Genomic DNA, 13,457 nt, shown 5'->3' on the forward strand with positions numbered 1-13,457 from the left:
GAACTTGTATCCTGCAGCCTTGCTGAAATTGTTTATTAGTCCTAATGGCTGCTTGTTTTTTAGTGAATTTCTTAGGATTTTCTATTTACAAGACCATGCTGTCTGCATATAGAGAGTTTTCCTTCTTGCTTCCAGCCTGGATGCTTTTTTCTCCTTTTCTTGACTTATTGCCCTGATTAGAACCTCCACAACAAGGTTCGATGAAAGTGCCAGGAGTGGACACCCTGGTCTGGTCTTGACTTAGAAGATACTCAGTTGTTAGGGCACCTGGTGGTTCAGCAGGTTAAGCGACTGACTCTTGATTTGTGGCTCAGGTTTTGATTTCAGGGTCCTGAGATCAAGCCCTGAATGCGGCTCTGCGAGTGGAACCCGCTGGAGATTCTCTCTCTTCCTCTTCTTGTGGGCACCCCCCCGCCCATTTACTCTCTCTCTTGAAAAAAAAATCAGTCTTTATTAAGTATGATGTTAGTTATGGGTATTTTATAGATGCCCTTTATCAGCTTGAGGAATTTCTCTCCTGTCCCTACCGTTTTTGTTTTTAAATCACGAAACAGTGTTGAATCTATGAATTTTTTTTTTTAAATCAAAACTTTTCTTTTTAGGTTTTATTTACATTCATGTGTTAACTTATAGTGTATTATTAGTTCCAGAGGTCGAATTTGGTGATTCATCACTTGCATACAACACCCAGTACCCCTTACAAGTGCCCTCCTTAACGCCCATCCCCCATTGACCCCAGCGCCACACCCGCATCCCATTGAAATGTTTCTCTTTTGCATCTATTGCAATAATTATGTGGTCCCACCCGCCTTTCTCTGTTAATAGTACATCAGTTGCTTCTTGTCTGTTGAAGCAATTTTGCAATCCTGGGATAAACCAACTTGGTCAGGGTGTATAATGCTTTTCATATGTTGCCAGATTCAGTTTGCTAGCAATTTGTTGAAAATTCTTGCATTTTATAGTCGTAAAGGTCTATCCATCGGCAGTTTCCTTGTAGTGTCTTTGGCTTTGGTCTCAGGATAATACTGGCCTCATAAAACTAATGAGGAAAAGGTGCTCTTTTTTCTTCTCCCCTCAGTGAAGTCTCCTCATCCAGGGATTTTATCATGTTTTTTGTTGCTGTTAGTAGTTTAATCTCAGTACTTTATTATACTCTTTATTTTGTTACAGTCTCCATTTTTTTCTTGATTCAGTGTCACTAGTTTGTGCCTCAGAATTTTCCATTTCATCTAGTTTTATCTCACTTATTGGCATACAATTATTCACAAGGTTCCATATGATCCTTTTTATTTCTGTAAGGATGGTAGGAGTGTCCCTTTTCATTTTCGAATCTAGTAATTTGAAGCTCCTTTTTTTTTTTTACCGATAAGTCTAGCTGAAGGGTTTTCAATTTGGTTGGTTTTTTTTTTTTTTTTGGAAGCTCTTCCTTTTGGTTTTATAAATTTTCTTTACTTTCCATTTCATTCCTCAAATCTTTATTTCCTAACTTCTCGCTTTGGGTTTAATTCTATCTTTTCCTAGTTTCTTAAGGAAGAAAGCTACATCAATTCGAAAAAAATTTTTTTTGATGACTTTACTTATTTATATGACAGACAAGACATGCGAGAAAGGGAACACAAGCAGGGGGAGGGGAGAGGGAGAAGCAGGCTTCCCACCAAGTAGGGAGCCCGATGTGGGCTCGATCCCAGGACATTGAGATCATGACCCGAGCTGAAGGCAGACACTTAACTGACTGAGCCACCCAGGCTCCCCGCAAAAATATTTTTTTCTTGATGTAGATGTTTACACTTATACATTTCCTTTCATGCACTGTCTTGGCTACGTGTTGTATGTTTTGGTACGTTGTGTATTTGTTTTCATTCATCTCAAATTATTTTCTAACTTCGAGATTGCTAGGACTCGGGTTATTAATGAATGTGTTGTTTCATTTCCATGTATTTGTGAAAATCCATGCTTTGTAACTGATTTCACATTTCATTCCATTGTGGCTGGAGAATATACTTAGTATGGATAAATCTTTTAAAATTGGATACTTGTTTCATCTATTCTGGAGAATGGTCTTGTGTGTCCTAGAAGATTTTTTTTTTTTTTTTTGCTATTATTTGGTGGTGTGTTCAACAAATGCTTCTTAGGGCCAGTTGGTTTATAGTGTTGCTTGGGCTTCTGTTTTCTTGTTGGCCATTTGCCTACTTGTTCTATCCATTATTTAAAGTGAGATTTTGAAGTCTCCAAGCATTGTCATTGAGTTTCAATTTTGGTAGTTTTTGCTGCTTGTGTTTTGTTACTCTGTGGTAGGTACCTATGTAAGTGTTATATTTTCCTGATAGAATGACCTTTATAACCATATAAAATGTTCTCATTAATTTCTAGCAACACTTGTTTGTTTTTAAGCTAATCTTTTATTAGTATAGCCTCTCCAGTTTTATGTTTACTGTTTACATGATATATCATAGATACATCATGCATATTTATGTGACTTAAATCATTCATATATATCTAAATAATTCACATATACATCCATGAATTATTCAATTATGATCAGTGAAGGCATGTCAAATCAGTGGAGACATTATATATTAAATAATGCTGGGATACTGCACAATTATTAATAAATTCAAATTAGGATTCTTATCTTATACCATATGTATGTTACCAAAATAAATTCCAAGTCAACAAAAGCACTAAATATTTAAAAAAAAAAAGTAAACATGTATAGAATTTGGGGGTAAAAAGATTTTTCTGTGGAAAAACATCAAGAACTTAAATGTGGAAAAAATGGAGTATCAAACTGACCACATAAAAATGTTAAGACTTGCACATTATAAAAAAAGCAAAATTCACAGGCAAATTGGGAAAAATATTTACCTCTTATATAACAGATATCGCACAGAGAACATGAACAATTAATATACAGAATATAAACGGCCTTATGAAGAGATACGAAAGATTTTATATTACTAATAATCAAAGAAATGTAAACTAAAACAAGAATCTTTTTGGTCTGTCAAATTGACAAAGATTAAAAAAATGTTCTAATGCCCAAGGGTGCTTAAGAGACACAGGGAAGGAAATAGTTTTATGCTCTGCCGTTGGGGTAGAAAATAGTACAATCCAACTGGTCTTAAATTCAAACATAACTATTTCACGGCTAGGTATTTCTTTTAATGAAAAAACCCTAAGTGTATGAAGAGACTTAATTACAGACATATCATTATTTAGCCCCAAACTGAAAAATTTCTAAATGTTCAATAATTGGGCATTAAACAGATTATGTTGCATATATATAGTGGAATAAGAAAGTCCTTAAAAATGCTGTGGAAGATTTTTAATGACATGGGGATATTATCATGATATAATAAATGAGAGAGAAGTTACAAAATGTATGTACAGTATAACTCCATTCTTATCAAAATAATACATAATATGTATATGCAAAGAAAAATGACCCAAAGGTTGACAGTTATCTCTGAGCATTCAACATCATGGGGGTTTTGGTTGACTTTGTGCTTCTCCACTCCTCAACCCCCACCCCCGCCGCCTCCCTGTTTTCTAGAATATGTAGGTCTTATTTTTTAGTAAGAAAAAAGAATAAGAATTCATCAAGATGGTATTTTTGCCTATTAATTTGGCAAAGATTACTTCAAAAGACAATACACAGTATTGGTAAGATTTTGGGGTGAGCATGCACAAAATGTATGCTGCCGGGGTAGTATAAACGGCTACGCATGGCATCGTTGTAAACCTGGCGACGCAAATCAAAATCCTGAAAAACTGAGGAAGTTGTTTCACTTCTAGGGATTAAGGAAGTCCTCGGGATGGACACAAAAGATTCTTATTTAAACTCCAATGTCCATTTTTAAGTACATGGTTAAATAAATTACATATGTAGGCGACAATACTATGTAGTAAACATCACAACACAGGGTGCTTATTGACATGGGTCAGCATATTAAGGTCAGAACAGTAAATATTATGTCCCATATAATACTGCTTTAATATGGAAACGTGTTGTGTACATTTCCTAGGGCTACCATAACAAATCATCACAAACAGGGTGGCTTAAAATAACAGAAATTTATTTTCCCACAATTTAGGCTGGAAGTCCAAAATCCAGGTGTCGGCCGGGTTGCTTCCTTCTACAGGTTCTGAAGGGGCATCTGTTCCACGCTGCTGTCCTAGTTTCTAGGTGGTTGCTGACAATCCTTGGTGTTCCTCGGCTACATCTTTATCACTCCAATCTCTGCTTGTTGGCTCATGTCCTTTTTCCCCTTGGCTGGGTGTCCTCTCCTCTTCTTATCGGGGACCAGTCACCGGATCTAGGGCCCACCCTCACCTAGTATGACTGCGTCTTAACTAATCACAGCTGCCAAGACCCTATTTCCAATTGAGGTCACATTCGGAGATTCTGGGTTGACATAGATTTTTGGATGACATGACTCAACCCACTACTTGTATATAACATACATACAAAAACATTGGGTATCTATCTGAACAGTACTGATCTCAGGGTGGGTGTATGATGATTTAAATATTTTTTCTTTGTGCTTTTCTGCATTTTAAAATAAAAAGCTTATGTACTGGAGTTGTATTTACATAGAGACTAAATTCTAAATTTGTTGTATAAGATGAACATTACTTGTAGTCGAAAACGACTCTCCCTCCTACAGCTCACGAAACACAGAATCCATCATTTTGTACATAGTATATGTTCTTTCAGAAACATCTAATATAGCTGAATCTTCCTCTAGCACTGGTACAGATTACTGTTCCTCTGGGTGAGCACTAGACTAAGTAATTGATTTGTGTTTATATGCTACATTGTACAAAAAAGGGGAAAAAAAGGTTTTCTAAGCATAGAAGTACAGGTAAATGGGTTCCAAGTTAAATGAGTGTATGACGAGACTCTACTGTTCTCCTTTTCTAATTAGGGGAAAACTAAATTTCTTTCATGTTTACAAAAACGCTAAAAACAATAGTGATGAATTAGGAAAGACACTTAAGACCAAGGGTAAAAATAATTACTGATATCCAAAATGAGCTTTGGTACATCTCTTGAGTCTTTCTGGACATTTTTAAAGGTCAGGGGAAGAAAACTAAAGGAAATAATGATACAGTGGATATAACTATAGCTAGCTTCTGTCTTTTAAAAATTCTTCCAAGGTATAACTTTCCTTTTGGAGATTTAGGACTAGGGTTTCTTTCACAACTGGATTAAGATAAATTATAGATAAAAGTCAATTAAAAAAAGGAGTATTGTCATGTACAGAGGCTGACATCATGGGTAGTCAAAGAATATGTTTAATAAAAAATAATTAAACTTCCATTTGCTCTATAGAACATCATAGAAAGTAATTTAATAAATTACAAATGACTTTTTAAGACGTTTGCTCAACTACAGAAAGCAAATTCAGACTACACAAAACACAACTGGTAAATATTGCAAAAGTCCAAAAGAAGAATTGGACTAAGACTTGAATCATGAAACCTGAAACAAGGGCTATAAATACAAGGCAATAACAGCTATAATTCTTTTAGTAACTACCAACACATACTTGGATATCCTTTTAACTGCAACTTTAGTATTATGTAATTCTACTGATTTTTTTTCCTTATAACCCTTATCTTTACACAACCATATTTGCATTTTTTTTAAGCTGACAGGTGGACAACTTTTCCCCAATCAATACTAAATAGAAGTGTCTTGAAACCCGAGAGAAAGTTTAACGTTAGTATTAATTAGCCTTAATGCTTTGAAAACTGCAATTGCCTTATTATGTAGAAAGAGAATCACTAAGATGTTAACCAAATTCGTCTGATCATAATTAGGAAAATACTTTATCTCATAAATTTGATATAAATTAGCTTTTTAGTGACAAGATCTAGGGCTTTTTTTTCCTTTTTTTTTTTTAATTGGGGAAAGAAAGGAATGAAGATTATGTGGATAGAACTAGAGGGAAAGAGGGAAGTATGGATGGTGCTGAAATACCCCACCAGCAAACTAAGTTAACTGTGTTTGAAAAACTTTGGCTATCTCATAGGTGTGTTCTAGTTAAACAAAAGTGCAATACTGCAAAGGGAAGGTACTAAATATGTAATATATCATTTTCATGATGAAGAATTACTACCCACTTCTCCTGGGTGGGCATTACAGTGACTATTGCTAAGACATTGCATAAAGAACTATCAATTCAAAGTACTATTTTGGGAAAAATACAAAAATCAATACAATCTCAATGGAACTTAAATGATTTTGTAAATACATGTAACACTGTCTCTCTAATGAGGGATTGGTTATCTTACATACAGAAACATAATTTACTGGTAAAGATCTGGGAAAATCCAATATAATTGCTGGATTTATGACGAAACAACAAAGTTCTATCAAAACGTACTGAGTTATTTTTTTCTGTGGGAGATAAGTGGGGTACTTTTCCCCTAAATTTAGCCCCTCGCAAACTTTATCACTGACTTATCCAAGTATCAGAAAAATGCTAACATCTTTCTCTCCTTAGGATGTAAATGGTATTTTATGTCCAATTCAGTTCTAATTGTTTTTAATGTACACGAAGGTGATCCTGGACCTCTCCATCTTGTCGGAATTAATAGCAGCTTTAGTAGGAGAAACTGTATCACAAATCAAATATCGGACAAATTTTACATGATAAAGGGTTCTAAGAAATTGATCAGAAGCCTTGGGCTTCATTTTTGTGGTTTACAGGTATAACTTGTATAATTTTTTTGAGATCATTCAAAGTGCATATTCAAAATGGGCCAACTCAGTATATTTAATATAAACTGATAACCCAACACTGATTCTGGGCAACATTTAGTCTGCTTATACCTAGCAACTAAAAAAAAAAGAATTTAGACTATTCTGCATATTACTTTATCACTAAGACCTGTTCATGTTGGAACAGTTCCATGACATAAAACACAAAGAGAAATCTACACGAATAAAGCAAACCAACGGTTTCTTTTACATGAAGTATGCTGTGTGGAAAGATCTTCTCAGTGGTATTTCATGAGTTTGCCTTTTCTGAACCCTGGAAACAGACATTACTCATCAGAGACAGAAGGATTTCTTTAGAGGAGGCCAAACTTTGAAAAAGTAAAACTAAGTATGTCTAGAGGGCGCCAAAGTCCCATGACACAGGACTCTTGTAGGACTTAATTTTACTGATATCAGAGTTAAGCTCAGCCGGAAGCAAGTCAGATTTCTTGCCAGATCAACATGATATAGAGGATGCGTTTAAAAAACCCCTGAAAACAAGTAGAGAATTAGAAACGAATGTAAACTTCCTAAACTAACTCAGCTGAGGTAACAGGTAGCCAGTTCAATTGGCTGATTGGGAAACTTATTTCTTCTTTAAAACACACTTGTACCTGAATTGGAAACGTCAGCAGTGCATCACAACACGAGAGCGTTTTCATGGAATTAAAGCAGTGGATGGTGATGTAGACTCTACAGCTTTCATGACATTCATTAGCTGCCCAAATTATTGCTGAGTTTTGATCTGTAAATTATAGGTGTCAAGGAGGCTGTAAAACTATATTCAAATTAAATCAGTAAATATGCATCAAGTATGCTGTGTTCTCTGCAAATATATTAAATATACAGCTCTCATGGAGCATAATTTTCATAAAATTAACCCCCAACAAAATTATAATGCCTTTTTGTTGTAATTTTACACCTTTATGTATTTGATAGTACATACGAGTTCAGAAACTTATACGGATCTTAAGAAAGAGTACATGCAAAACGTCTCTGAAAGCAGTTTGCACTTCTAAACAAATAACTGAAATGTTCGGTCAGTAAGTTATTGATGCACTCAACACTGGGGTATTTACAATTCATAATTAAAGAAAAAAAAATCCAAAATCAGTTCATAATTTAAGTGCAGTCTGGGAGTCAGTCTTCGTTACTCGAATCTGAATCCTCAGACGACGACGACGACGTACTGTCAGATCCAGACGAAGCATCAGCTTTCTCTGAACCCTCGCCCTCGTCTGTGCTGTTCTCGTTGAGAGGACTTGCCTCAGTTCCCCCTTTGTCCTCCTGGTCTCTACCTCTGGACTCTTCCTCCTTTACTTCCTGGGACTCAGACGAGCCCAAGTCACTGTTTCTGTTTTTCTGTACGTCGAAAGTATTGGACTGGGTCGAAGTTGGCATGTGGAGATTAAGGCCTGGAGTGAGCAGCATCCCTGGGTAGAGGATATTAGACAGCAGTAGTGGGTTAAGAGCTAGCGGGTTGGCGGCTGCAGCTGCACTTAATGCAGCAGTGGAGGACGTGGAAGGAGAACCTGACACGGAGTTTTCTCCCCCGTTCTCTGAATTTTGACTCTCTGTCCTTTCTTTTTTTCCTTCTAGCTCCTTCGAGTCATTTCCCTTTTTCTCTTCGGTTCCAGATTCAGTAGGCTTTGTCAGGAGCCCCCCCATGCCCAGCAGATTTGGTAAGCCAGTCATTCCCGACAGCAGCATGGGGAACATGGCGGCCACGTTTTTAGCTTCTCCTCCAGAAGAAAGACCGGAGGGCACTCCCATCAGCCCCGCGGTTACTTGCAGAGACTGCAAGTTTTGTAGGTTTTGTTGTAAGGCCTGAAGGGTGCTGAGATCCACACCTGGAAGTAATCCATTGGCTAACAAAGGATTGCCTGACACACTGGTGGCAGTTGCTGCCGCTGCCGCCGCTGTGGCCTTGGCAATTCCACTTTTGGGCCGTCGCCCACGCCTGCTGACTTCTTCTCTCACAACAGGACCGGTGAGAATACGCTCAAACATACTCTCTGGAAGAAATCCCTGGGGAAAAAAATCAGTAACAACAGCTACATTAGAATGCAATCAATAGCGATCACATTAAAATTGGTAATTATTCATAGACTGAGTCTGTACTGAAAGAACATAATCAATTATGAAAGAGAGAGCCTCATTTCAGATAGTAAGGAGGGTGTGAAATAGTTCCTCCGTTTCTCATTTTCTCACAGGGTAAGAAAGCAGAAGAGGCTCTAGCTTTCTCCCACACGGTGAGGCGTACGTATGTAGAAGAGTTCTAGGGAACAGAAGGTCCAAAGACATTTTCTCATGAGGTTACTTCCGCACCCTCACAGTTTCACATCATCAATTACTCTAAAAGACTACGGAAGTGCCCCTCGTCCAAGCTAGAAGAACAATAAGGAAAGAACAGGGGAAGTAAGTGAAAGGTTAAGATTACAATGAGATGCTTCATGTGAATCTTTGTCACTTTGGGAGTAAGGGAGGGAGATAGCACCATGCTGGAAAAGAGAGTCGAGTGATTCTCCCATGACTTTCTGGGCTCAGAACTCCTAAAAGTGGTAGGAGTTGTAGAACCTCTAGGCTGGCAGGCTCCAACAGAAATATAACGTAAGCCACATATGTAACTTTAAATTTTCTAGCAACTGCATTAAAAAAGGTAAAATAGAAACAGGTGACATTAATTTTAGTAATATAGCCTAACATAATTAAACCAAAATAGTACCATCTTAATATGTAATCTATGAAAATAAAGATATTTCCTATTTTTTCCAAACTTAATCTTCAAAATCCCAAACCAGAGTGGGGAGATGGGCACAATGGGTGAAGGGGAGAAGACACAGGCTCCAGTTATGGAATGCATAAGTTAGGGGGTAATTTTTTAAGTTAATTAATTAATTAAAGGGGGGGCGGAATAAAGGGAGAGGGAGAATCCTAAGCAGGCTCCACATCCAGCGCAGAGCCTGAAGTGGGGCTTGATCCCATGACCCTGGAATCATGACCTGAGCCAAAAATCAAGACTTGGCTGCTTAACTGATGGAGCCACCCAGGCACCCCGAGTCACAGGAATAAAAAGCACAGGGAATAACATCAGTGAAGTTGTGACAGTGTTGTGCGGTGACAGATGGCAGCTGCACTTGTGGAGAGCACAGTATAGACCTGTCCAATCCCTGTGCTGTACACCTGAAACTAATGTAACACTGTGTGTCAAAAAACCCCCCAGATCCCAAACCAGTGTTCTAATTTCTTAGACAACCTCATTCAGGCAGCACATCTCAAACGCTCAACAGCTGCATGTGTCTAGTGACCACCATTTGTGACCCCACTGCAGAGCAGAGCAATACCTCTCTCTCTCTCTCTCTCTCTTTTTTTTTTTAAGTAGGCTCCACGCCCAATGTGGAGCTGAACTCACAACCCTGAGGTTAAGAGTTGCATCGTCTACCGACTGAGCCAGCCAGGTGCCCCTAGATGGCAGTTTCAAAGACTCTCATGGTACTATTTTAAAATTTTGTTTTGAATTGATCAACTTATTTGTTTTCTTCACAAAAGCATTAGGGTTCACTGCAGAAAATAACAACAACAACAACAAATATACAAGGGGAAAAAATCATCGGTAATTTCACCAGAGAAAACCATTGCTAATATTTTAGGGTGTGTATTTCATTTCTCCCTTGTTCATATATACAGACTCTACAATTCTCCCCATTTCCATCTCTAAAGTAAATAGAATCAAAATGAACATAGTTTTATAGCCTGTCCTTTTCATTTGGACACTTGTGGAAATAATAGCTACTCTTTATTCAGCATTTACCACATGGTCGGGCTTGGCTTTTCCAAGGGCTTCATTACTACTCCATTTAACACACCGTGACCTCTTCCTCCCTTGTCACTGGATGTTCTTCTAAGATATAATTTTTGCCAGTTGTATAGTTTTCCAATATATGGATGGACCATTAATATATCCCCAATTTGTTACTATTATACTATGATGAATATCCTTACATGTCTCTTTCCCCACATCTTTGGTTAATCTTTGTGGCCTTGCTCAAAGAGTTATCTTAGCCGTTAAAATAAAAACAGATTAATGATCAGTATATATTGATCCTGCATTCTAACTCAACAAACATCTGAGAAATTTGTGATGTGTACTGCAAAATAAAAAAACTGTGAACTAAAACATTGGCACATGTTTACACAATGTTGCTAATTCTTAATAAAAAACTCCATCTCTGGTATCATTAAATGGCAGCTAATCCTCTTTTTTGAGTATAGCTGACACCCAATGTTACATTAGTTTCAGGCGTACAACTTAGTGATTCGACAGGTTTACACAGTCTGTTGTGTTCACCGGAAGTGTAGCTCCCACCTGTCTCATTACATCGCTAGTCAGTGCCAGCGACTGTAGTCCTTATGCTCTGCCTTTTATTTCCGTGATTTATTCATTCCATAACTGGAAGCCTGTACCGCTCTTTCCCCTTCATCCATTCTGCCCATCTCCCAACCCACCTCCCCTCTGGCAACCATCAGTTTATTCTCCGTATTTATAGATTGGAGTCTGCTTTTTGTTTGTTTTGTTTTCGGTTTTAGATTCCACTTATGAGTGGAATCGTATGGTATCTTTCTCAGTCTGACTAAATGGCGTCTAATTTTTAAGATGATGTGTGAATTAGTATTTATGAAATTACTCACAGACTGCTTAACAACATCTCCCCATTCAGGAGCTACTCCGTATTCCGAATTTTCTTTCAGGAATCTACATAAATCTTTCAAAGGGGGAGCAAATGCACCTCCAACCTGTAAATGAAAAAGACTGTTAGACACTTAAAAATACTATTAAATACGAAGACATTTCTTGCTTTTATTCTGTGCTATACAGAGTTTAAGACACATGTGTTTCTTGAATTACCTTTGACGTTATCTACTATATTAAAAAGGACTACCACATGCCAAAGGCATTGCTGATACACCGTACAGACACGTGGTATGTAAATTTTAAATGCTTTAAGTAACTAAAATAGTAAAACGAATAACCACTGTCCTGTGCACTTGCTATGCTGGATAGGTCATACAGCCTCGTTAAGAGCATGTGCCCTCTAGAGTCAGACTTACCAGCTACTGGAATTGGGCAAATCAGTAAATCTCGTTGAGCCTCCATTTTCTGATCTATAAAAAGGGGATTACAACAACACTTCCCTCATAGGGTTTTATAAGGATAACAACGAAACCAATTCAAGTGCCGTGGCACAGCGTCTGGTGCGAACGAATAATAAGTTCTCCTTCTTCTTATTATATGCCAAGTATCATGCTAAGAACTTTCAGTATGTACATTTATTTAGTTCTCACTATATCCTTTGAGAGAGTATTATTTCTGTTTTTCAAATGAAGGAATTAAGCCTCAGAGAAGTTATATAAGTCACCTAAAGCCAGCTAGTAAGCATTAGGGCCAGCTTTCAAACTCAGGTCCCACATACTCATACTCTTACCTATTATGTAAATTAAAACCGTGAAGTATAAAAATAAACACATCTCATGAATGTGAATAGTGATACAGCCAACTAATCACAATATGAAAAAAATTTAAAACTACATATAATAATTAGTAGGACATGAAAACAAAATATTTTGAAACTTCAATGATTTGGATCTACCAACTTAATGTTCCTTTGGTGTCTAAAGGTAATTCGTCTTTCCATACCTCTCTGAACATATACTATCTCTTGGTAGAATACAGACAGGACTTTAATATGGCTATACTACCTAGAAGTTACAGGTATCTATAGTTTCATACCTAAAGCACTCTTTTCTAATATTTTCTATAGTCTTTACTTAGTTTCTATTGCCTTCTCCTTTTCGTTACCCCCTTTACTAAGCTCCAGTGTAAGCGGAGGCCCTCTGGGTGGTGTATGGGGATTCAGCAGGTAGATTGTTTTCAATCCTTAAGCCTGTGTGCTACAGACTCAGAACAATAAATAATACAAATTACGGGAGATGACTAGACCCCTTGTCAGGTTATAACAATTAGATAAAATTAGGAGTGTTTAATATCTAATAAATAAAAACACAAAATTGTTCCATTTCCTTAAAACTGGCTAAGACTAATTTATTCCTACCCAGTAATGCTAACTTTTGTTAGAAGATGAAATGCTAAGATTTGTAACACCATCTATATATAATCACAAAATTAAGTAAAATGCTACTAAAATGTCATCTTGTCTTTTCCTTAAGCTCCTTATGACATCATTTTAAAGTACAAACAAACGCTGAATTAGCTCTATAAACTGGGGGAAAATCAGTATTAATTTTAATGAGCTAGTGCACATAACAATATTAAAACAGCTGTTAAGGAAAACTGATTTGTGAGTGAAGGAACTCAATGAGAAATTTGCTGTTCTTGCTCTGAGGCCATCTTTTTCTCTTTTTAATTTTATTTTGTTGCATGCTTATCTGCATAAAAAACAGAATAAAAATATCAGAGCTATAGGCCTACAGAAGGGTGCCGTTAAGTGTTCTATCATTTACTTTTGAGGTGAAGGAGACATCTACTAATCCGTAAACAAAAACAATTTGGGGAAACAATTGGTGACCCACATTTGGTTTAGAAATAGAATTTAGAAATAGAATTCGGACTCTTATCATTCATCAGTCAAAAAAGCAGTAAGATAAACCCAGCATTGCCTTTATTCTATAA

General features: G+C 37.0%; 1 protein-coding gene across 9 annotated transcripts in view; it reads right to left on the minus strand.

The window, feature by feature from the left end:
* Nucleotides 1-3,310: 3,310 nt before the first annotated feature.
* The window catches only part of CHD9 (chromodomain helicase DNA binding protein 9), a 223,333-nt gene continuing 213,186 nt past the window's right edge, over nt 3,311-13,457 (minus strand). For all 9 annotated transcript variants that reach the window (XM_045987027.1, XM_045987030.1, XM_045987031.1 and 6 more), the window contains 2 exons: nt 11,459-11,563; nt 3,311-8,797 (listed from right to left, as the gene is read on the minus strand). In XM_045987027.1, coding sequence (XP_045842983.1) covers nt 7,910-8,797; nt 11,459-11,563 — 993 coding nt within the window. In that variant the 3' untranslated portion in view covers nt 3,311-7,909. The remainder of the gene's footprint in view (nt 8,798-11,458; nt 11,564-13,457) is intronic.

This window comes from Meles meles, chromosome 19 (assembly GCF_922984935.1).
Source record: "Meles meles chromosome 19, mMelMel3.1 paternal haplotype, whole genome shotgun sequence".
NCBI lineage: Eukaryota > Metazoa > Chordata > Mammalia > Carnivora > Mustelidae > Meles > Meles meles.